Source organism: Drosophila hydei, unplaced genomic scaffold (genome assembly GCF_003285905.1).
Source record: "Drosophila hydei strain 15085-1641.00,03,60 unplaced genomic scaffold, DhydRS2 tig00008139-arrow-pilon, whole genome shotgun sequence".
Taxonomy (NCBI): Eukaryota; Metazoa; Arthropoda; class Insecta; order Diptera; family Drosophilidae; genus Drosophila; species Drosophila hydei.
Genome location: NW_022045847.1, coordinates 2,892,649 through 2,919,186, shown reverse-complemented (window position 1 = coordinate 2,919,186; position 26,538 = coordinate 2,892,649). Strand labels below are relative to the sequence as shown.

Genomic DNA, 26,538 nt, shown 5'->3' with positions numbered 1-26,538 from the left:
TGACTAATGAACAACTGTAAATTCTACAGTTTTATAAATAAAAACTAAAAATTGAACTAAATTACTGTTGACTTACTCTTTTTATCTACCTAAATTTATACTTCTTAAGGGCATGGAAAATTTGAAAACCTCAAATAATGCAAAGCTTTGGAGCTGACGGCGTACAGACGATGTATGAGTATTATTCATTCGGTAGCGGTCTACTGTAACGGTCTTATTTTGTTATTCTGCCTTAAATCTATTAAAAATGAGATGGGTGTAATGTTTTTATGAAAATGCATGCAACAGGCAGAAGGAACCGTGGTTGGTCTTAACCAGGACTACGGTTGAATCCATTTAGCTATGTTTGTCCGTCCGTGTATTTATCCGTCCGTGTGAACGCAATGATCATATAAGCCGCAAAAGATCCAGATGGTAAAATTTAAATGTGTATTCGAATGGTAATCAAAATCGATAATTTGACATTGTTTTTTAAACGTAGCTTAAATACCATAAAAGATGGAATCATCATATATATAAAGATCATTTTTATGCTGGGACAACTTAATTACGAACGCCCATCATGAAGAAACATTTTCCACAATAAATTTCCCATAACATAGCCTATACAGCAGCTTATGCTGCCATAGCGTTAGCATGTGTTATTATAGTGAATGTGTTGCTTGCTTGCTAGATATGATTGGAGTATTAGCAGGATTCAGGGTATCTGACAGTCGACAATTCTCGACTAGTACACTCTTACTTGTTATTAACTGGTCATTAAAGAAAAGAAAAAGAAAACGTATTCAATAAGCTTGCAGTATTTTATTATAAGATACCCTGTACACACTTTATATAAATAAATTATGGTGAAAACAGTAAGATTTGTTTTTATGAATGTTCATTTTTATACTGAACATAAAACATATAAAATTATAAAAATTTATTACTCATGTTAAATAATTTGACATTTGTTTTTTATACTCAAAATATTATTTCTTGAAAGGAGTATGTGATAGTCGATAGCCGAACATACAGCAAATCTCTACTTTCTCCAAAAATAATCCAAGCCATACAAACATACATGTATAAATATAACAGCATAAATATATATATATATATAAACATTTTTTAAGTTTTGTAAGCTCTCCTATATTAACTATTATATCTGTCGTGATCATTTGTTGGTAAAATTAAGTTACCCCAAAAATAAAATAATGTCAGTCTTCTCATCATTAATTATTTCACATATTTGGTTTGGTGTTGCTTTATTTGGAGTGCAGGCAATAAAGTCCACATTTCTTGACTACTTCGAACCGTCTTTATTACCATTTATTGAACAGCAATCAATTCCTAAAATTGTAAATCATCAACAAAACTATAAAGAGAACGAATTTGGAAACGAATTCCAAGGAGAGCAGGTGAAGGAACACATGGAGACTGGTATATTCAATGGAGTGAGCGAAGCATTCAACACACCACAGTTCAAAAAAACCTTTTCGCATGTTCCACTTATATCTATGAAGTATCCTAACTTTCATGACTCTATCGAAGATGATGGTTCAACCACTTCAAAATCAATACATGTTAATATGGAACATTTGCATATTCATCATCATTACATAAATTTAAAACGGTATACAGATACATTAAAAACGCACCGTGTGCAATTCGGAGAGTCACCAGCAGACTCAAGGCATCAATCTGGAACTGAAACTATTAAGCCCATAATTTCGTTATCACAATCAATGAACAATATGCTCAATAGTAGTAAGAGCTTCGATCCAATTAAAAGCGTCCAGCAGTCACCGGCCATTCATGAAGATACATCAGATAAACAAATAGAAAGTCAAATAGATCGGGATCCTGTAGTAGATCAACCAGAAATTGTAATAAAAGTTGAGCAAGGAACTACAACAATCTCACCAAACGACGTAAAAAAAGTGCATATTTTAAGCATTACTAAAACTGGTCATAGTGAAAAGGTTACTTCCGAAGTAAGCCCTCCAGACACCGAATATACTGCATACGGCGTACCACTGAATTAAAAATGATTTAAAACCGTTTATGTATTTTATTTTTGTATTCATTAATAAAAGAAGTCAGATTTTATTAATTTTATGTTTACTTAGTTCTGACAATTTCTTAGATGAGATTGATTGAATAAGAATTTTATTTTTACCGATAAATAGACAACTAGAAGTACTCTAATCGAGAGCGTTTGACTATAATATAATCTACATCAACACATACACGTACTGTGAATTTTACATGAGTTGTCTTTGGTTTGCCTATGGAAAATGAATAATTGAATACCTTCAGTTCTAAATTTGTAATCTTAATTAAATTGTAGAGCAATAATATTAAATTGTGTGTATTTGCCAAGGCCCACATCTTAACTATTTGCCAAAGATTTATTCATAATTTTGAATGAGTTTAATAGTATTTATGTAATTTTTTAAAACAAATCGACAATCTATATTTTTTGGATCGTTCGAACGCACGAAGTACGTACGTACAAATGGATATATAGAAATGGGAGATCATTTAAATATAACCTCTATAGACCGATTGTCTCTAGTAGATAATTTATTCTTGCTAAAGTTTTTGTTTGGCATATTTTTCATGCGGTTAAAAATCCAACAAATTAAAATAAGAAATTTAATCATAATGAATTTTGAAAAAATCTCATTGCAATTTTTAACTCATTTAAATTGACCAGCTGATAAGTCTAGTTTGAAATTTCATTATAGATCGACTAACCCAAAAAGAATGCTTTCAAAATTTTGAAATTTATCATAAATAAAAGGAACTGACGCATTTCGAGTGTGGATAATCCTCAAGCTTTCGTCGAAACACCATTACATGTACAGAAAAATTTTTTGTGAGCTTTATGGGCTGATGGACTCATTGCTCCATATGTCTTTATAAACGATGATGGTTGATTATGATGATTGGAAATATTCACAAAGGCAGTTGCAGATTGCGTCTTGTAAGCGCTAGCCTAGAAGATTACATGACAAAATACATTTCTTTATATAATATTAACTCTAAAAGAAAATATTAATAGTTGATCTGTTAAAAATTAACTTGAAATAAATATTTTTAATTATCATCAAAGTTATCGTCATTCTTTTCCATTGGATTGAATTCTCATCTCTTTCTGTTGTTTTGTGAGAGTAGTGAAAGCGGATTCCAATAAGTTCGTCATATTTTTATTATCATCTTTAAATGGCACTCCCATTAACGGATTTGTAGAAGTGGCAGTATAGCCCGTTTTCGTGGGATAGTTTCCTTTAAATTGATGTGAACATACAGGTTTCATATCATTCTAAGAAATGTATAGAAAAACAAACATAATATTTTATAAGACTTTATTGACTATAATAATAAAAATGGATACCATATCGATTACAAAAGTTTGAATTTTGTAATTAATTAATTTTGTAAATGAATGATAGTGAAATTAAAAACAAACCCGAGAGAAATATAAAAACAGACCCGACCACTAATTGTTGAATAAGTTTTGTTGTAAATGGACTCTCTTAATAATTTTTGGAGCGATATAATTATACTCGTACATATGTACACGCCAAAGATTGCATTTTGTGTCTAGTATTTGAAATTAATTTTTTGCAAGTCTATGGGGGAAATATAAAAAATTCGAAATATACAAAGTCTGTTCATTCATTATTACAAGATCTTCCATAGCAAATTAAATGTTTAGATTTGTCATTATATTCAAGCAACGCTTCAAAAGCGAAATCAATTTATCGATATCAATACATGTCATATTTTGATATAAATCTCATCAATTGATTTAATTTGTGTTTGTGTTTCAGTAATGTACTTACTTCATTTGAATAACTTTCAAAACCGCGTTCTGGATTACAAATCCACTCTTCACTTGCAACAATGAGATCTTCTTTTCTTGGTGCAAAACATTTACAACAACAAAAAACTGTAACAAAAAATATTATTTCTATTATTTTATTATTTTTTTACTTATTTATTTCAATTTCTATTTTTTAATTTAATTAAATTTTTTTTCAATATAACTGTTTAAATTTATATTTCACAAAGAGCTAAAACGTAGTCAATTTTGAAAAAATTGGGAAATAAATAAATAATAATCTGTACCAGAATGACGAAATTTCTTAAAAATTTAACTAACTTTTTATGGTCGTCAAAATCTGTCATTAAATAAGAAAACTCTATTCGAGAGCACTAATATCCCAACTTTGCTACTTAAATGAAGCAGGCATTTGTCAAAAAACTCTTTACACACTGAAAAAAAAAATATTTTTGGTTTTATATGCAGAATTAATGACCTTTTATTCAAATTATTCACATTTTGTAATGCTTTTTTTTTTAGTAATAAGTTTCGAGTAAACATTTACAAAACAGAGTACAAAACTATAAATGTGTAACAATATTATAAACAAAAACTAAAAAAACAAAAAAAAAAAAAAAAAAACCAAAATAGATACCAAAAACTGAAATTACTCTTTTATACCCGTATCCTATCGAAAATGGGAAAATGGTTTTGTACAAATGAATGCAACAGGCAGAAATAAGCGTAACGACCCCATAAAGCATATAGTCTTAATCAGGACGACAAGCCAAGTCGCTTGAGTTGTGTCCGTCTGGCTGTCTGTCTGTATGTGTGAACGCGTCGATCTCTGCATTTATAAGAGCTAGAGAATTGATTTTTTTAGGTCATAATTTGATAGCTACTCCCGTTTTATTGTTATCGATTAAAAATGATCAGAATTCAGTTATTAAATTATACGGTTTATTCTTTATTCTTTAATTATGAAGTGGCGGTGTTGGTAGAGTTGATGCACGTTGCGTAGACAACGTTGGTTCGAATCTTGATGTCTAATGTTGAGTTTTATTTGTTTATATTTTTTTAAAATAATTATATTGGGTATCTCCAAATCGGACACCTCGACTAGAGATTTCTAAATGTTATTTAACAATTCCTGCCTTTCGTTTGTGTTGATTATTAAACCAAATCGAGTTAATAAGATTTACCAATTAATTTTTAAATGCTTACCGAACACTATTAATATCAATAAACCGATTCCAAAAAGTTGGCAAAGAGTCCAAAATGTCCTATTTATCTGGAAATCTCTGTTCTCATTTATTGCTTCCGTTAAGCAATAGTCATTTAATTCTTTTTTTTGTGGGCAGTTCAAAAGTAGGCCAGCATTTTTTTCTGCCTCATAATTCATCTTATGGCAAATACTAATATCTATCTGAGTTTCTATATTTCCAATACAGTGGCAAAGACAATTCCACACACAAAAACATCTCGAATGAGTTTCTATTTTAAATGATCTCTTAGATATTATATTTAAGTTTGAATGCAACGTAGTTGATCTATTAAATGTATTCAATATGTTAGCTTTTACAATTACTAAAACAAAACATAAAGTTACATTTAATTAATAAAAGAGTGTAAAGGTTAACGGCGTATTTTACTTACTTTCACAATCAAATTTTAATTTTTTCTTCGATCCCATTATGAAAGGTAATAAAAACGTAATAGTTTCTGATATATAAGGAAGCAGAATTTTGTTTACAGTTGTTATAACGGATTCAGTTTTTGACAGCGGGCAATTGGAAATACTTATGAAATATTCTTGTGACTTTAGACCTTTATTTATAACTTCAACAGATATTTGAAGTGCATCCTTAGTCGTAGCATCAGTTACAATTCTGGATACTTTAACTTTTCGAGTATTTTTTTTAACTGCGTTTTCTCTAAATGGCAGTTTAATTTTAATGTTGAACGCTGTAATAAATATACAATGTTATATGTTTTTTGATATATACAAAGTTTTTTCTGTTAAAAGGAAATGGACCCCACTAGAGTCTGTTCTTTCCAATTAAATACCGACAGATAACCACTACAGAAAATAATGCAAACACATTTGCATCATTCCTACGCTATGTTAAAATAGCAATCAAATGATAATTGGTAAAATATCTTAATGGGTCTTTATATATTTGATTAAGCCTGAAAAGATCGGAATTACATTCAAGACAAGTGACAGTATTGTGTGCAATTTTATCAATCGTTCTTGAGACGCTTTCCTTTTCGGATAAAATTGATACCTTAATATCAAGAGAAAACGGTCTTTCAGGACTACGCGACTGAATACCGGCCGCTCTGTATGACAATTCTTATAGTAAATTAAGTTGTATAGAACTGTTTAAATTCAATATATTACTTGTTTAATGGTCTTAATATCATAAAAGCTTTTTTCTACAATTTAAAAATGTTTGTTTAGCTTTTTCTAATGGCATCATAGCCGACACACACAACAGTCGTATCCATTACTTGAAAATCTATGACGTGACGCAAAACCTTTCCTATTAAAAAAATAAAGATTAAGGAATATTTGCCATTTTTAAAAAAACGTCCATGTTTTAAGTATATCGAACATAACGTTGCCCAACCAAACCCGTCTTTGTATTTATCGAATCTGGTTCAGCTTGAAGGTTTCCATCATGCTCTGTTCAACCTATTTTACAACAAGGACAATAGATGAAACATATTGTGATGGAGGGTCTGATTTCATATTCTTTTGTTTTTAATATAAAACATATTAATTTGAAAATTGGGATTTGATCACCTCATAACGCAATCTCTACATGTGTAATAAACACCAATCAGCGAAAGGCCAAAGCAAAATGTAATATTTAAGAACAGAAAAAACGTTGTGGACATATTTAAATACATCATTTTGCGACATAGCACATCAACTTGCAGCTAAGATTATGAATTATTTGTCATACATCTATCATACCAAGGCATATGTTGGAGATTACCGAGTTACAGAAGCACTACTCCAAAAACTGATATTAATTACCTGGCGCTCGCTCATCCAACATGCTCAGGCATAATGTTTTAGCGTGTATTGGGCATTTTTCCAACAATTTTATTGAATTTTGAATCAACCCAACTTCAGTCATCAACTTCATTCCGTACATAGCGTATGGATTTCCACATAAGATTATTTTTCCCTTTGTAAAATGATCTGTGAATTTCTTCTTTGCCTGATCACAGGTAAAGTTAGCACTGGAATTAGTTAATTTTATAATCGCATTGTTGGAGACTTTGCTTCCATCAGTGTCAGTTAGATAACTTCTTGGAATTAAAAATGTATGATTTCCCAGCAACACTGACTTTCTCGTTTCAAGAATACTTTCTTGGGATGTTAAAATAATTGAAACATTTCCATTAACAAATGTTCCATACAAGTTATTTAACCTACAAACAATAATTTTAAATATGTACATTAAAATTTCTTAAAATATGTTCAGCACTATTAAAGTGAGATGTATGGAATGTCAAAAAAAAGGTCATTCTATAAAATTGGACACTTTTATAACAACAAATTTTACGAGTGCTTTAGCGAGACAGCTTGACTAGGAGATACCTTAAACCCAACGTACAATTGATATTTCAATCATTATACGCTGTTTTAATATATACAGGCACAAACACATACACCCACATGCATAAGCACGGCCTTACTATATAATCTTATTTGTTGAATAAATTTTCTTCTAAATTATTGATTTTTATCCATTAGAACTAAATGGTGTACGCGAGTATACACTTAAAAATTCCAAGTCTCTAATTATTGTGGCTAACAAGATCGTTGCGATCATACAGATGGACAGACGCACATGGTCTATCTATCGGCTCATCTTGTCGTTTCGGTCAAGAATTTCTCAATTAATTGTTAAGCATTTATAGTCAATCTCAATAACTATGTATTACATGTTCTTTGTTCAAGCAAGCCCTTGTTTGCAAAAAATGAAGGCAAAATTAAACACTTACGCAATTGATGGCAGTATCATCCACCACGTTTTCTTCCTTTTTTTATAAATCCGTATTTTGGCCTTCAGATAGGGAAATGGAGCGCTTAACTTGTATACCGAATACAAACGTGTATTACTATATTAAGAAAACAATTGATTATTATTTTAAAAGTAAATAAGTTACTTGAGAATAGAATAGAACAGAACAGAACAGACACCCAGAACTCTGAAAAGAGATGATATTCCTATAATTTAAATCTTATATCATATATAATTTACAAACAACACATGCACATTCTAACATAAACGCGTACTCTGATTACGACGCACAAAATCTATTGTCAACTTATTCAGTGTATAAAACAACAATATAATAATAAGTAAGAATGAGGTTGTAGGCACAACGATCAGCACAATAATAATTTATACATCTGTCTGTAGAAGAAGCCAATCAATCAATATGAATTATTTGAATGTTTTTCAAATATAACATACTATAAGTCTTATATTTGACAAATTACATGTTATCACTAACCATGCAATGATTAAAAAGTTTTAAGTCCAAAAATTAAAATTTTGCAAGATACTAAATTTGCAAGATAATATACATACTGGCTGTTCAGGCATGAACATACAACATATTTGAGGATTCTAAGCATGCCGTCTACACACTCAACGACTAGCAGGGAGTGCAATAGGAATAGTTCAAATTACAGGTTTAGAATCTAAAATTAGACATACCAACGCTGAGCCTTACATACTCAGCAATAGATAAGCTAGACTTAAGGGATGAAATACGCATGGGTCAGGGTATAAGAACCCTAGCTCAAACAAATAAAGATCATTACATAACTGAACACCACCACAGTCAAGTGTATTCACACTGTCAAAAATTATATATCACAACTCTGTATCCTCTACAGCTTTACAGCTAAAACTAACAAATTCGATTATTGAGTTTCTGTTGATCTCCTTTATCAATGCACAAATTGGTACGCTGAGGAGCTGGCAGGTCCCGTACCGTGAATGAGTATTATGCGGACTGGATGGATCGAATGCAACATTCTTACTAGTTTTGTTATTAATCAAGTTAAATTTTACCAGCCAAGAGAATATTATATTTATTTAAGGGCTAAAATCAAATATCAGCTATTATATTTTTTTTATATAATGACGTGACTCACCGATTATTCTGAGCAGCATTGCTTAAAATGTGTTTCAGTTGCTGATTATAAATAGTGGTGTTGACAAAATATTGCTCGTTTATTTTCCTCTTTCGCGTTGTGCTCTTTATTTCTTGATACAAATTTGTATTGGACAACGTGAATTTACCAGTTGTATTCCAAGAATAACCTATCAAAAAAGTTTTGTAATTTATAATTTATGATTTCTTTTGTAATAGCTATTCTTTTGAATTTGAAGGTCTAAAAATTTGTATATAATCGAATATTACAAGTTTTACATTCCTACGGCCTCAACAAAATAAAGAATTTCTTATTTCCTGTAAACTGACAACACTGGGTTATTTTATAAATAAATACTACTTGTTTTTCTTCTTTACTTTTACCCTGAGCATATGGAGTGGGTACCATTGTTAGTATAACATCTTGCAGAATCAAATACAATACGGAAAGATAGTTGACGATCCATAGTTGAGCATTACGACTACCGACTACCGGTTTCACTTGATTCTAAGAGAATCTAATTGAAAATACATTGAATCAGTTGTAGCTACTCCATAATAATTGTGTTCCGAACACATTCTTTTAACATACGCACATACACACATACATACATACATACCCAGGCACGCAGACATGCCCACATGCTGGATTCCACATCCTCCACCTTCAGCAGCACCCGGGCGTTTGCACTCCCTCCTGCTCGGTCCGGGCTGTTCGGACACTTGTCTAGCACCATCCCTACGGCCCTATTATTCAGCATATCAATGATTAACCCCAGTCGAAGAACTTCTATACAAAGGGCGCCTAAGCAGAGTTCCTGAATCATTACAAAACATTGCAATTGAGTGTCAAAAACTTTCTGGTCAAAAATCTATTATCGACACAACCGGCATATATAAGTAGAAAATTGCGAGGTAGGATGACACATAATACAGCTACACCTCGCGGTAGCTAACAACACGAGATATAGTAAAACATATCAACTCGGTAGCGTGGTTTCGATTAAAGGTTGATTTCCGAGATATCCCACGATCCATCCCGGACTTACTCACCGTATGATCAGAGTACTGCTTTAAGGCCATCGGCTTACAAGGCACAATCTGGCCGTTGCTCAGATGAAATCAGAATGCGTTGACAGCGCGAAACGTAATCTTTCAAAGAACTCCTCATTGATTAATGACTGATGATAATAATGACTGATGATAGATAGCAAGGTGCTCTGGAGCAACCTGTTTCCGAAATACAAGCTAAACACCAAAAGGCATCCATTCAGTGATCCACCGGAAGTTGTGAAGAATTACATCTGGGTGCACTCTCGTCAGCCTTCACACTTGTCCCGCCACTAAATTAAGCAGTACACACACAATCAAACACAGATTCACATAGCCATACACAAATAGCCTAGTAGAGATGATTGCGAAGCATGTGCATTACCCAAGAGGGACGAACAGTACCGTCTGTTTTAAGTACCTTTCACATCTTCTGAAGCGCTAAGCATTAGAAAATATTAGCTGTCACTCTAAATTAAATACGCGGCTGGTGCATTAGCTCTAATAATTATTAGTAGTGGTGGAAACTGTAGTGGACAAATAGCTGATTCACATACTTAGCTACAAAGTCTTAGCAAACTTGCCACGACTTTGCAGCGATCCCCAGCAGACTAATGGATAGCGTTGTACTAGGGGGAGAGAAGTACCAATGATGCTACAAAATATACTAGAATGAGCAAGCGGGTAGAGACAATAGCTTAGATTTCATTTAATCACTTCGGCAAGCTATCGACTGTCGTCATTAACCAGTCTAACCAGTCCTATTGCAGCTAACTGCACAAGAGAAGGCTAAAATGGCACTTGTTTCAGTTGTGGAGAGGTTGGTACTGCCACAAGACTTGCTGCAAACCACCCAAGTAGGACTTTTACACCTGAAAGGGGGTATTCATGCAACAAGCTGTTTTAAGCGTACATTAAACCCGGGCCTGTTGGCGAAATTAAATGGGTAGGATTTTTACAACTAAATCTATGCCTAACCGGCGGTAAAAATCAGCGATATGAATATGCGGAAACCCAATGACTTTGCTTTTAAGTAATACGTTTTTTATACGCACGATAGGACAGCATATATATATTTTTTTTTACCTGGCCCCAATCCTAAATGAATATAAATGAAATAATGCGCGATATAGAGAGATCTTTGAAATGCTTCAGGCAATGCTTATCTCTTTAATTGGCTTGGATACGGGTCAATATACATCATAGAATCTTTCCGCTTCTAGAGGCTAGTGAATACCTTGCGACGCTAATAGTGGCAGTTATCATTATGCAAAACAGTTTATCATCTGAGAGATCAATTATGGATCGGAAGGCTTATCGCCAAGATACCTTAGAACCTGCAGCTTTTTCATTGACTATTCAGTCGCAGTGTAGATCAGGAAATGCTGATGTTATAAATTCTCAATAGCATGCAGCACTGAAAACAATTCAGACACCAACAAGTGCCCATGTATTAGCAGAATAACCAGATTGGTAGAATCAACATGCCCGCGTCTAGGCGAAAAGAAGAGATGCCGGGCGCAAGAAATCAGATGAAGGGGACGCGCAACCAAATGTACTTTCTTTTGCGATTCCACGGAATTCTAATTTTGCGACAGGACATGTAAGCCAAGGTAAGCAAGCTAGTGCAGCAAAAATCTGTGGACAAAACCATAATAGACCCAATATCAGCCAATCGAAGATTATATCATACAAGCTTAAACCTTATTGTTAATAAGACCCAGATCGGATGGAATTCAAAACCGAGCATTGAAAATAGCTCTTTACTTGCACCCCTTCGCTTTGAAAGCAAAAGTTGATAAATATCCAGAGAAGCAGTCTTTCTATTGCCTCCTAGACATAATATTAAGATGCTGAAAAATTAATCTTCCTCAGAGTGCAAGCAGCAATTGCCAACGCCGGTTTTCTTCCTCCAAACCAATTCGGGTTTTGTAAACTCAACAGGTTCTTTGAGGAAGTCTTAGCCATTTATCAGACGAAGATAGCCACGGATTTATTGATAAAAAATTAAATATATTGCATTATGTATAAGAGTGCTATTGGTCAAATTAAGAAAACAAACCTTACACATAAAAACTGAAAGATGTCTGTATGTAATATTCTCAGTTCAAATGACAATATAATCGGGGTCAAGAAACCTTGTATTGCGCATATTCTTGACAATTAACCCAAGTTCTAAAATTTAAGAAGTGTCTCTTTTAAATGTTAAGTATTAAATAGGAAAATTTTTATGATACAGTGGGATGTCAGGTCGAAATTAGCAACTTTGTGTATTTGCCAGAAAGTAATTGAAATTTTGTGGGCATTTTCCATGCCAGAGTCCTACAAATCATCATCATCAAAGTTATTAATTAAATTGCATCTTTGATCTTTTAATTCAATCTAGTATTTTATAAATTTTTTGTATTTTTTTGATTTGGATTGGGCATAGCTAACAGATGTTACCATAACTATAAGACACATGCACAGCACGTAAAATGCGTAGGAACAAGCTGTTCTTAGAGTTTTGCAGAACAATTTTTGTTTAACAGTCTTAAAATCATAAAAGGTTTTTTCTACGAATTGCAACTAATAGCAGAGCCGACAGTCTATGGCGTGGCTAACTAACAGAATACTTTCGGAGACCACAGTGCATGTTAAAAAGCTTTCCTATTAAAAATTTTAAATAAAGATGAAAGAATATTTTATTTTTTAACATGCCTACATTTTATGGGCGGCACTGTACAGTGCGGACCGGAATAATCTATTCATGTCCCACAACTACTCTATGGCATGGTCCGGTCCGGTCTCCGTCCGGTTCGCACAGTTCCTATCTCTGATGTCCTAGTAAATTGGGTTTCATTTCATTGACTATTGTTTTCAATGTTAACACATTGTAATTGGTATTTTTGGATTTCATCGCCAAACTGTACATTTTGATAAACGGCGGTCTTGGATTTGCTCGACTTGTGTTTAATTGACTAAGATATCCTGAAAACGCGAATACAGGGCATAATGGTTCTGCGAAAGTGTAGGTAAGAGGAAGAAGGAGACTCCATAGTGTTTATTTTATTGATTAGGGCGGCGACCCGAGGCGATCTAGACCTTTCCGTTTGTATGTGTGAACGCAACGATACCGGATACCATACGGAACTTATAATATATATTAATAAAAAATATATTTTTTTGTGAAAAATCATCATTTGAATTCTGAATACTTCAAATAATTAAAAAAAAAAGAATTGCAAATATTTTTTAATGTGTATAACATTTTTTAATATTGCTAAATTTCTTATCCGAATTGAGACTATCAAATTGATCTCCGGCCTCAGATATAACCCAGGCAAGACATATCTTTTGTAAATCCACAGCAAATCACAGGCTAGGTGAAATAAGTGGATATATGGTCTGAATTAACCGCAACTATATTCGGTAGTCTAATGTGAACTATGTATGCGACAATGGAGAATTTTCTAGTTCATTTCAGTTTCAATTCGTTGGTAAGTTGAGATGTAATAAGATGCACCAATTGTGAAACAACGGCAGTTTCCGAGATGGAAGACCGTGTAATACTTAACCACACAGACTCGACAGTTGATCAAGCTCTTTACCGTAGCTGATAACATTTGGATCCGCTATGGTTAGATCTGACTTGCTGATATCAAATTCGTTACAATTACACATTCCTACTGACTATATCCTGTCATGTCTAATTCCATGAATCCATAGGTACTGCATATGTAGTGACGTGCAGCACACATAACTGAGAACAAATAGAATTTATATATAACTATGGGAAATACGCTTACACAATACATAATTTAATGAAGATGAGCGAGTTCACTTATATGGAAAGTGCGTCAAAATTAAAAATATTTTTAATTGAATTTATTTTATTTAGTTATTTAACAACAAAGCTCTAGTCGGGGTGCCCGACTAAGAAATACCGTAATCCCAGTTCCATATGCGTTTTTTAATATTTTAATATTTTTAATAACCGACATTGCGACACCAAGATTCGAACCAACATTGCCTATGCAACGTCCAACAACGCCACTTCATAATGAAAAAAACAAAAAAACGTTGCTTCGGCGCCTGCATTTGCAAATTGGCCAAACGTTTTCTTTAATAAATTCTGTTTTACTTAATGGATTTTAATTACATTTTCAGCATTTGATCTACAAATTCGATTCGGAAAAAATGCAAGCCCCTTAATATATCGATCATGTTTTAAATCGATTACAATAAAACGGGAATAGTTATCGATCATTTGAAGCAAACTTGATATGCGTGCGATATACGCGGACCTGCAAAAAATGTCAAGTATATAGCTCTAATAGATGCTGAGATTGACACGTTCACACATACGGTCAGACAGATGGACAGGGCTCAATCGACTCGGCTTGTAGTCCTGATCAAAATTATATATTCTTTATGGCGTCTGCCACTTGTACTCCTGCCTATTACATATATTTTAAGAATACCATTCAGTAAAATTAAGCAATTGTAAAAAGGGACAAGAATGACCGCAACCTTTAAGCCTCCTGATTCAAATACCTACTATAGATAAACGATAGTGAACATGAACTGCCTCTTATAACAATAATGAATATAAGTGAATATATTCAAGCTTTTCCATTACGAATTATAATACAAATAATTAATTACCCATTTATATTTAATTAAATTATATCAATACATACTAAAAATATGATAATCTCAACAAATGCTTACCGTTAAAAATTAATGGCTTGCAAATATTAGTTGAATCTGTGTACTATAATCATTTTTTCAGGTATCCTCATTAAATGAATGGTCAACTGGTATAAATGTCTAACGATCTAAGCAACTTACTTTTGAAAATAGGAGTGGATGTATTATAATTGGCTCACTCCTGCTTACTACTATTATGTAAGGCGACAGTGTTTCAAAGTTTTGACGGTTAGAAGGCTCATAGGTTTTGTCCAGTATAAGAAGGTTATCTTGAGACTTCACATTTATGCTTGGCTTAAAATGAATACTGACGAGCAACTGCGGCTCACAGTTCGATTCTCTACCATCAATTGGACAAATCAGTAGAACAGCCTTTAAATTATTCGTTCGATAATCATTCCCATTGTTATTAGCTAGACCGCACCTCAACCGCAAGTTAATGATAGTACAGATAACGAGAAATATTGTAAATGTTTTGTTCATTATCTTTTTTCTATTTACTTACGACATGAAAATAATATACCGAGTAACAAGTTAAGTTTTTGATTACTTTGTCAAAGCAAACAGATCAACTTTTTTATATATGTTTTATTGTTAATATAATATTGTTCCATCCCATCTGAAGGAGAAACACGATGTATGTCTGTACGGATTGCAAAATGCGGGAAGCATTTTTCAAAGAGAGATCGACCGCGTTATGCGGGAGCAAAACGGTAAAGTAAACTTTGTCTACGTGGACAACGACATAATTTTTTTAATCTCAATTTTTCAAGCAAAGCTACGAGTACATTGATTTCAGATTTGCCAGGTTTGGTGCAGGGGCCGGAGTCAAAAAGGTAAAAGTCATTCAAAAGTTCCCAAAGCCAGGAACACTGTTCGATCTCAGGTCGTTCTTAGGCCTATCCAGTTCCTGAATATATTTAAAGACTAACATTCCGAGACGACTGTCCAAGAAGATTATCATCGATTTTAATGATTTGTAGAAGGAAGCATTGAAAAGGCTACACAATGTGTGATTCGTCATGCTAAGCTACCCTGATTTTAGGAAGCTATTCGACTCAACGATGGATACTTCCGTATAAAGCATTGGGGAGGTGCTGTCACATGAATGGAAACTATTGACTATAGCACTGAGTATTTTGTAACAATATCTGTATGGTACCCATGACATCATTGTTTACACAGACCATCAACCTTTGAGTTCTGCTGTACCGAATATTTAATGTGAATTCGAAAATTACAAGATGGAAGTCTCTTACCGATGAACACAATGAAACCAAGTCATCGACCATACGTTGACGGAAACTTTTAAGAATTTGTGTTGGATACTTGCTAGTGTTGACAGATCGGAATGCATTAGCCAGGTTTCGGTTAACCTCTTCTAAGAAGTTGTTATTTACGAAGTGAATCCAGTGGCGAGCTTTGTCTCCGAAAAATAAGCAGCTTAGTTTTACAGAGAAAGGAAAGGAAAGGAGGAAACACCTTTAAGTTAGCAGCTGTTGAAAGGAGGAAACATACGCATATGCATGCAAAAGAAGGAAACACCTTTAAGTCAGGAGGTTTTGAAGCTAGCAGAAATTTCGGCCACATCCATTTTGCGAATTAGGTTTCCTCTTAAATCTATTCATTTTTCTCTTCCCCGGCACTGTGTGCGTGGTTGTGTTCTACTGTAACTTTTCTCTTTGTTTTGTCTAATCATATCAAAAATATGCAGCTTAGTTTTAACTACAAACCCTTCTCAAAGACAAAAGAGGAACCCTAGACTCCCGAAAGAACAAAGGGACACCAATGAGATGTGCATATCATTGTTTTACGACCGATAAGAATTCTTGATGTGTATCGATACATTTTTATCAAATTTGCAATGCATGCATTCAGAATCTTTTTCTAAAAACCGAGGAAACAAAGACTTCCTTAACCTCCAAGACTATTCCCTCGTTTTTAAACGCACCATCCTACCACATTACTTCCAATGGTTAAGTAAAACGGATTCATACCGATGATTCCTAGATAAGAAGATAGACGACAGTGTCGAGTTAATCTTATATGCTGCCCTAGAATATAATCGTTTCCCACAACTTAGACAGACAGAACAGGGTGTTTAACGTAAGGGCGAAAAATTTTGCAAAAAGAAGACTAGAAGACTAGCAAAAAAAAACTAACCTCTTTTTCCATAATTAAAATATATAGGGAGAGGTATTCGAAATCCGAAATATGTGTATTAATTACAGGAATCTAAACAATAAATCTGAAGTCTCCACGAAGTCGTTTCGTATCGGTAATAATGAAATGGGATGAGATTTCGAAAAAAAAGATGCTTACGTTATCACGAATACACATTTGAAATTATTCTAGCTTTTGTGATTTAGGAGATCGCTGCATTCCAGATCTCTCAGCTCGTCATATTAATCACATTTGTTGACCCTGAGTTCATTGAAAATGGAAATTCGGAGTATAATGGTTTTGCGAATATATATGTATGCATGAATTAAATCGTATTTTTATACCCTGATCACATTGAAAATGAGAAATCATGGGAAATTTTTATTTTTTTGAACTGGGACTGGTATTTCCTAGTCGGACACCCCGGCTAGAGCTTTCTTACTTGTTATTAATAAATTAGGCTCTTTTCAGCAGTTATGGATTAGGAGATACTTCAACCCCGATCGGTCTGTGTTTTAAAATGCCCTAGATTCTATCGTTGCGTACATACGAATAAATTATAAATTAAAATACGAAATAATTACAAATTTAAAAAAGTGCTGTTATTAAATAAATAAATTCTCTTTCGTCTGAACTCAAAGCGCAGCCACCACGCCCAGATAAATACTCATCCCCTCTACCTTGCCTGCCACTATATATCTTGCCACTATATGTTCTGATTAACAATTTAATAATCAATGATTTTAATAATCGATGTATATATAAAATATGAAATAAATATATATTATATTATAAAATGTTTTCATGTAATTAATTATTAAACTTTGTGAATCTTGGTCTGACAACATCAGCGGTATGAATTAAAATTTAAGTGCAATAACGACTTTAATCGATTATTTAGAACAAAGTAGATCTGCATAAGCTATAGAAGGACCCTATGCAAAAAAGTCCCTAGTTCTTATATGTTCCGCGTTCATACAAACGGACGAACAGGCAGACAGTCGAACAATATCAATTCACCTGTGGGTCCTAATCAAACATTTTTGTGATTTGTGGCGCCGGTCGTGTCGCCGTTTGCCTATGACCCATTTTAAGAAAGCTTTTGTACTCTGAATTGCCATTTTGAATGTAATAAATTTGTTATTCATTCTTAAAAAGATCATTACTATTATAAAAAGCATAAAACCAAAAACGATTTCAAATCTGAAAGCTAGTGTCCTGTTTATAGAGCGCACTCAGTCAAAAAACCACACACACAATCAAAGCATAAATCGCAAATATGTCTAATTTACTACTGGTATATTATATATATGTATATATATATATGTATATATATATATGTATTCAAATATATATATATATATATATATATAATATACACCTTTGTAATGCGCAGTCGCTTAAGTTTCATTACTTTCGATTTTTTTTCCGTTTAATGGAAAAATCAATAAAGAAATTGTAGAGAACGCACATAAACATGTGAAGGAATAATTTGTTTAATTCAGTCCTGTTTAATTTTTTTTGCGGCGGTAAGCATGTATTTAGGGCAAGTGATTTTGAAACACACTGATTGTGCACTTTGAATTTTTATCAATCTTTAAGCATTATTGAGCTATACAAACAGTGAGATTGTTTCAACTCAGCAGCTTTTGATTTGATTTACTGGCCTCTGATTTTATTTTGTTATGTAATTGCTGTGGTTTTTAGACTTCATATCCACTTGACAATAACGCAAGCAATACTGACGTTCTTAACAAAGTATACTGCAAAAGTTCATACCACGTGGTACGATGTACGATGTAACTTTGAAAATAATTGTAACTTATTAATGGTGCAATTTTTTTCAATGGCTTGTGAAAACATTGCAATAATAAATTTAAGACATTTATTGTAATGACGTTATTACTTTTGACCTATACTTAAAAAATATTATATTTGGATACATTATTCATAATATTTCGAAGCAACGATAAGATCCATCACAATAAGAATTGTCTGTCTCTCCATTTATATAATTTTATTGAATGAGAAACAAAAGTAGACTTCTATGGTGCAAATACAAGATATAATTCAGCAAAAAATACAATTGTTATGAATATAACATGTGTACGAAAGGTATTCGTTGCAAAAGTTTTCCTTGTTAGTTTTGTCAAATGTTTGCATAGCACTGTGATTGTATATTCGGTATATGAATAGAAATTATTAATATACCTTTAAAAAATTGGCAATTAATTTTTACAATCATTTGGATAATTGAAAGTGGATTGAAAAGTTTAATTGTGTATATAGAAAGTATAAATCAAAACCTTAATTATGAATGTGTGAACCTGTACATATTGTAACAAGGATATATATATTTTTTGTATGAATATTGAATAAACGCACTTAATTTCACATATATAGCTAGGTATAGCTAAAAAATACTATTACTATACTCTAGAACAAACGAACAAAGACGATGGCAGCTGAGTTTAACACGCGTAACACATTTCGAAAATCGGGCGTAAGTAGTCTAGGCAATAATGCTCGTAATGTAATTACTTCTGCGAATCCATCGGGTGGAAGTAGCGCATCGCTTCTTCAAAAACAGTTGTCATTTAAAACACCAATTTGTTCGAATCAATTTGGTAAACCTGATGAAGTTGAAATTATTGACAATTCTAATTTAGACAATTTGGCAGGACAATATAATAAGGTATAGTACAAGCACTTGAACTCGGTGCTACTTTAACATTAAACTCTATTTTTAGAATAATATTATTGGCTGGATATGCTGTGCCCCCTGTATATGGCTGCGCACCTCCGCTGCAGTACACAAAGTGGCTATAACGTCCGCAACTTTATTAGTTACAACTTTATTAGTTGCATCACCAATATTATTTTTAATTAGTACAGCGCCCTCTCCACTTCCTAGAGATTGTTATATGGAGGGTGATGGATGTTCGCCCACAGCTTCATCTACTTCAGAATGTACGGAAGACATTTGTGAAACTGTTTCTTCTAACATTCAAGCAAGACTCAATTGGAACAAAGATCCTTGTTCAGAATTTAAGAAATTTAGTTGTTGGCGCCGAAAGTTCAATAAAAATTACACGAATATAATTGAAATGGGTAATTCACAAAAATCAGTTGATATTCAGATGCAAAGTAAGTTGAACATTTTTTTACTAATGTATTATATTTATAATTGTGCTATATATACTTACACATATTTTTTCAGTGCTTATGGAAAATTCAAGTATAAGTGAAAATTTTAAGAAACTTAAAATCTTATATGAAAGCTGCCTTAAGCTGACAACAAATTCGAGTGCTATACACCGCATTTTTGATCATTTGGGAGGGTACTTAACGGTTGGAGTCATTGGCCCTTCGTCAATTGCACCGCTTGTAGCTAAAATCTACGAACTTGGTCCTAGTCCACTTGTTGATATATATTACGATCTAAGTTATGGAAGAAGACCACATGTGCTCCTTATTATTAGTGGACCAAGTACTTCATCTGTTATATTAGAGGTATGTACAACATACAATTTGTTTTTAATTGGTTAAATGGAAATCCCATAACCTTAACTGTGGAAGAGAAAGTTGCAAATATTTTTTACTCCTGATGCACAAGCAAGCTAGACTATTGAGACACAGAGTACGTAATTTTACATTACACCTGTGTGCTAGCTTAACTAGTCAAGTAAACGAGCTCAAATATTATTTAGAAAATTATTATTATTATTATCTATAAAATGTGCACTCATTTTACTATTAATACTTATTAAGCGATTTATTTTTTAAGTTCTCTAATTATACATAAATTAAATGTATTATAAACTTTTATTATTTCTAGAATAAAATTCGTTGGATGAGCCCTAAAGCACCTCCAAATCGCTTACGACAAGGAATACCAAATCTCTTGCCAGATTTAATTGATCATGTTTTACCAACTTACTTATCGTATGCTCAACGAATGTCTGAGAAAGACACAATTATAGAATTTATAAAGGATCTTAACAAGGTACTAATTTCAGTAATTATTTAATTTAAGAACATCCAATGTTATTTCTCGCTGCTATGATCAAATTCATTTGTGGTTTAAAGATAAAAATATAACTAGTATATGCCATTAGCTGTTTTTAAACATTTCACGCGATTTCATCTCAAAACCGTAGAAAATGAACTGAAAGTCATCGTTACTCACTCCAAGTAATTTTTTGTCAAAGCTGATGTAATAGGCAGAAGGAAGTGGTCAATCCAATAATATACAAATTTACTCTATCTATCGATCTAGTCCTGTTCTTCTATGCATCCGTTCGTCCGATTCGATATCACAAGTAAGAGCTAGAGATAGGAAATATTAAATATAGGTAAAACTGTTTAAAACCTTTATTATTTCGATTAATTCAATTGAAATCGTTATCGAACTTTAGTTATATATCTTGCATAGTAGAATCTAAAGTCAACAATAATTTTCTATTTTGGATGGAAAAAAATTATGTTGTAGTAACACATAATAATTAAAGAAAACGTGTGGACAATTAAAAACCCCACTTAGGCTTAAAAGTTTTTCGATGAAGTATCTTGATCATACCGACGAGAAGAGTCTATCTAGCCATGTCCGTCCTTTCGTCTAGCAGTTTGTTTACTTATTACAGGAAAGACTTCAATACATTTAAAGTTTCCATCTTTAGCGGTATTTAAGCTGCGCTTACAATATAGTCAGGATTAGCTAGGAGATACCCTGAACCCTTTGCGCAAATTGCAATAATTCTACGCTTTTATACGTATAAAGCAAATAACATAAATCCACACACATATGCACCCGCACGCATAAGCACGCGCTCTGTGCAGTTTAAACAGTGACTGCAGTTTACCTGCAGTATGGGGTAAATTAAGGGACTTTCTTAATACTATGCGAGCAGTCTTGACTCTTACTTGCTGCTTTTCATCGATGTTATTTAATAGTTAAATCGGATATTTGCGAAGTTACCAACGATCTCAATGAATCCTGACAAAATATCTTATATATAAATCAGTTAATATTAAAACAATTTACTATTATTTTGTAATATTTTTTAGCTTCAAGTTGAGCAATCACGCCGTGGATTTTGGGATAGCTCTGTTTTGTATAATATATCTAGCTTGCATTCCATGTACCCAGTTGTAAGTAAAAGTCTCAATTAATGTTCTAAATTACTTATAAATGAATTTTCAAATCCAGAATACGACATATATTTTTTTAAACTATAACTTCAACACTGTCATATTGCTTTTTGTTTATAATAGAATTTTATACAAATTTAATCATATAGATCACTGTATTTATCTGGTAATGGTTTTCAAATGTTTTAATATATGTATGGGGAAGTAATTGACATTAGAGCTTAATCAGAAAAAACTAAGCAGATGAAAAAAAAAATGTTTGAAATAGTGAGAAAGTCTTACGAAAAACTAATTATGTCTTTAAAAGGCGACATTCCTTACTGCTAGTTATTGATTTGGTAGTATACTTTTTTTAATGGCAATGTTACAGCTGAACTGGACCTTGTTGATTCCAAAGGACTGGAGTGGGCCAATAGTTGTAAGAAATGCAGATTATCTCAAGGCGTTACAATCATTTCTTACAAAGTATCCATCTCGAATTGCACACAATTCTATGCTGTTGCTAAGTGTACTGGAAATTTTACCGAAAGATTTTCCAAGTCCAGAGGTTTGCACACGCTCTACTATGTGGGCCTTGCCAGAACTAGCCTCAGCATTATATATTTCACAACATTCAGCAGTTGATTCAAAAGACATAATAAAACGGGTACATAATGAATATATATCTTGCATTAAATTAAAATTATGTTTTTCAAGAATTTAATTTATAGGCAGATATAATCTTCAAATCGCTCAAAGCTCACTTAAAACGAGCTCCTTCTTTAAAAGGTGCCGCACTTGTAAAGCTGTCGGCATTAAAAATTCAATCAAAAACATGGGAAGGATTCACGAACGTAACCCAGTTATCGAAAGAAATGGATCGCCTTCAAATCACTCCTGATAATTGGCTTGAAAATATTTTAGAGATATATAAAACAAATAAAATTGTTCCCAATAAAATAAATATGGATGCTAGCTCACATGATGCGTAAGTGTTAATACATATAAAGAAATTTAGCTAAGCATTTTTTTTTTTTAGATGGGCATACCCTATTGTATCGACCATATTCTATGATACCTTAAGCCATTCAATTGGTGCGTAATAATAATAGAGTAAGATAATATTTCATAAAATATATTATTAAATATTAACATTCGCAGTTGTTCCTTTGTCGGTCATATTAATACCATATTTCAATGCACGTTTGCCGCCATACCTGCATTATGCTTCAATTGGTGTTTCCATCGCCAAGGAAATTTTACGCTCAATAACGAAAAGTTTTGATGATAAGGCAATGCGTTGTGTACCGCATTCTGTCAACATATTTTCAAACTTTAGTCGTATGGATATATTAATTCATTCTGGAGGAATGCAAATTTCATACCATTCCATGCTGTCACTGAATGGCCCAATCAAAGGAATGGCGCGACTTCCAGGATTAAATTTGACACCAACACAAATTTTTTTTTTGGTTTCTGCCCAAGAACTGTGTTCCGAATCAAACTACCTGGGAATAGATACTAACGCAACTGAATTTGAAAATATGTAAGTATACAGACACTATTTTTAATTGTTGAACATTCTTAAATATTGAATTCACGGTATAATGGTATTGTGAAATTATATTTAGCATGCAAAGGTACACGGCATAAAGTATTTCCGTTTGTATATCCGGTCGTCTGTCCGTCCGTATTAACGCACCGATAACGTAGACCACAAAAGGTAGCGACTTGAAATTTCTATATATATTCTGAATATCAAATTCACATTCTGAGAATTTTCTAATAAAGATTATCTAGAAGAAAAGTTATTCAACAATTCAAATCTCATAGGAATGCCTAATCGCTGTAGCTTCATAAATAAATAATATAATTCGAATATGATCGGAGGGTATCATCAAGTCGGGCACTTTCAACTAACGTACTGTGGTATGTTTTAGGTTAATTAACTTATTCTGTAGGTACGAAAGAGTGTTTCATTAAGTATAATCTGTCTGTAAATTTTGTTCTTATACATTAAATCTCGAATACTAACTTTATTCAACAATTTCGATAACTTGACAACAATTTCAGTCTGTTCCTGAATACATAACCTTTACTTCCTTCGTTAAATTACACTATGTATAGGTGTAATAATTAAAAAAAAAAAATGAATAAACTCAATAGTTTACTAATGTATCTTATACATTTCAGATTAGGTTGGCTTATTGCACAAGGTGGCAGTGCGACAGAGGTTTTTAAATGTCCTTCGGGGTCTATGATCAATATTCAAAAAACTTGTAATGTTCTCTAAAAGCAAAAAGTATATGAAATTAAAAAATAAAATAATAGTATTTTACTAAAATAACTTTAAGAAAAAAAATTTGATTTTAAAGAATTGTGAGATAATATTTTCTAAGGAATCTTCAAATAGAATATTGCAAAAAAAATGGGATGGCTTTTTGGGGGTATGACATATCGAAAATAGCCTGTTTTGGAGCCGTAACCATAAAATTTGACAGTTGCGTTACTATAGACTTCGTATAAAACTGTATATTCAACAGCCTTACAATTAGAATATCGCAATTTAACAAGTAATTAACGTTTGACCTGTTATATATAATTGCCTCTTAAAGGCGTGATAAATCTGAAAATCAAATATGCAGTTTAAAAGCAAGAACTAAAATTTGTATCTGCTTGCACACTCCTTTACCAAAAAAATTAAACTAAAAACGTGGACATGTAGTGCAGTCTTACTTGCTTTTCTTACTTGATTAAATTAGTTATAACCAAATAAAAGCAATCGGAAATAAAATATATAAAATAATGGATAATGAAGGACAATTAGCATACAGACCTGCTGGCATATGCGAGATTCCTTGACATTACTTTTATCTCTAGTAGATTTTAATGTGGTGGTCATATTTTGCAATAGAAAAACAAACACCGTTCACTAGCCCCTTACGGTGATCTGGGTGAATGTTGATTGGCACGTCATCCTTTCCTTTGTTATTTTTGGATATTTCTTTATATTATTCTTGATGATGAAATAATGGTGATTATGTTGTAGTTTATTGTGATATTCTGGGGAGACTGAGTGTTATCCATGGGTATTATATGAAGCCTCTTCATTTTTATCTCGTAATTTATATCGCGATTCAGTCAGTCCGCCTTTGATTGCTTTGGAAAACATAATTTATAACTCCTAAAACGAGCAATGATAAGGGAACTGATTTCCCAGGTTTCTTAGTGATTAATTCAGAATAGTATATTTGTTAGTTGCTATTTCAGAATAGTATTTCTCAGTAGCTATTTCTGTTACTGATACACTCCATTTTTATACCCTGATCCCATTGAAAATGGGAAATCAGGGTATAATGGTTTTGTGCAAATGTATGTAACAGGCATAAGGAGGAGTGGCAGACCCCCCGTATATATATTCTTGATCAGGACTACAAGCCGAGTCGATTGAGTCCTATCCTTATGTGTGAACGCGTGGATCTCAGCATCTATAAGAGATAGACTTAAAAGGTACGTGTATAGCACGCTCATATCAAGTTTGTTTCAAATATTCGATAACTATTCGCATTTAATTGATATAAAATAAAAACATAATTGAAATACAGTTAATAAATTATATCTCGGACGTTTTATGTATATTTTATGCAATTTTGATTTTTGTTGGATTTTGGATACTGGCTCAAAATTTCCCCAAATTCTTAAAATTTAAGTTTAGTTGGATTTAGGGCCATTTCATTAAAATACATTAAGTAAAACAGAAGTTATTAAACAAAACGATTGGCCAATTTGCAAAAGCACATATCAAGTAGCGGCTGGGGTAAGCATTTTTCCTATGCGTGTGCACACATACATTGAAATGCGTGTATTGTTTTCTATTCGAAGAATTGAAATTGCGATTGTGTTGTGCCTAATTATTAGGTGCTACTTAACTTCAAATTTGCAACTGCTCGAGTAACCAGTGCAGTGGCTGCGTTGGTAGAGGCGGCGCTCTTTAGCGTTTTCAATCCTCAAGGCGACGAGACATTAATTATTGTTTTATTTTCTTTTTTAATTATGAAGTGGCGGTGTTGGTAGAGTTGTTGTACGTTGCGTAAACAATCCGGGTTCGAATCCTGGTCTCGTAATGTCGTTTTTTTATTTTGATTCCTTTTTTTTTTTGAATACTCGATACAAACTACGGAAAATATAAATAAACACAATTGCCAGGGAATCTCTGATGAGTGAAAATCTCCTGATATTTTCTGGCGTTCCCAAATATTAATGTATTGATATTGATATTGTATGATCAAATTTTTAAGTGTATTGCTTTAAATCTTTAGCAGATATGGACTTTTGTAGTTTGTCATAGCCCTGAGGGCGTAGATATAGCATCTAATAATTTGACGGTCAGATCCATATTAACTATTTTCGGGGTATTTAGAGGATCTTAACAGTAGCTTCTAAGTTAGTTTTATCTGTTATGCCAGATATAGTATTTCCTGAGTTGCATACTCCCAGAGTAT

The 26,538-nt window shown here is 32.8% G+C and overlaps 2 protein-coding genes across 8 annotated transcripts; one reads left to right on the top strand and one right to left on the bottom strand.

The window, feature by feature from the left end:
- Positions 1 to 2,748: 2,748 nt before the first annotated feature.
- Positions 2,749 to 15,284, bottom strand: LOC111600854. Of its 4 annotated transcripts, XR_002751503.2 has the most exons (7): positions 15,249 to 15,284; positions 14,885 to 15,167; positions 14,765 to 14,807; positions 9,003 to 9,171; positions 7,838 to 7,954; positions 3,834 to 3,940; positions 2,749 to 3,310 (listed from the first exon to the last, which is right to left on the bottom strand). XR_002751503.2 is itself a non-coding variant. In XM_023317167.2 (6 exons), the coding sequence occupies exons 1-6, from the start codon at positions 15,251 to 15,253 to the stop codon at positions 3,301 to 3,303; spliced, it is 627 nt and encodes a 208-aa protein (XP_023172935.2). In that variant the 5' UTR covers positions 15,254 to 15,284; the 3' UTR covers positions 2,749 to 3,300. The 4 variants fall into 4 exon arrangements, 1 of the variants encoding a protein (XP_023172935.2); XR_002751504.2 differs by lacking the exon at positions 15,249 to 15,284 and having other exon boundaries at positions 14,765 to 14,800; positions 14,885 to 15,225; XM_023317167.2 differs by lacking the exon at positions 3,834 to 3,940.
- Positions 15,285 to 18,313: 3,029 nt separating this feature from the next.
- Positions 18,314 to 24,329, top strand: LOC111600853 (endothelin-converting enzyme homolog). Of its 4 annotated transcripts, XM_023317164.2 has the most exons (11): positions 18,314 to 18,435; positions 19,347 to 19,601; positions 19,657 to 20,053; positions 20,127 to 20,419; positions 20,745 to 20,912; positions 21,974 to 22,057; positions 22,428 to 22,703; positions 22,768 to 23,024; positions 23,076 to 23,131; positions 23,198 to 23,582; positions 24,230 to 24,329. In XM_023317164.2, the coding sequence occupies exons 2-11, from the start codon at positions 19,365 to 19,367 to the stop codon at positions 24,327 to 24,329; spliced, it is 2,253 nt and encodes a 750-aa protein (XP_023172932.1). In that variant the 5' UTR covers positions 18,314 to 18,435; positions 19,347 to 19,364. The 4 variants fall into 4 exon arrangements, with proteins under 4 accessions (XP_023172932.1, XP_030081635.1, XP_023172934.1 ...); XM_030225775.1 differs by lacking the exon at positions 18,314 to 18,435 and having other exon boundaries at positions 19,218 to 19,601; XM_023317166.2 differs by lacking the exons at positions 18,314 to 18,435; positions 23,076 to 23,131; positions 23,198 to 23,582; positions 24,230 to 24,329 and having other exon boundaries at positions 22,428 to 22,475; positions 22,565 to 22,703; positions 22,754 to 22,801.
- The last annotated feature ends 2,209 nt before the right edge of the window (positions 24,330 to 26,538 follow it).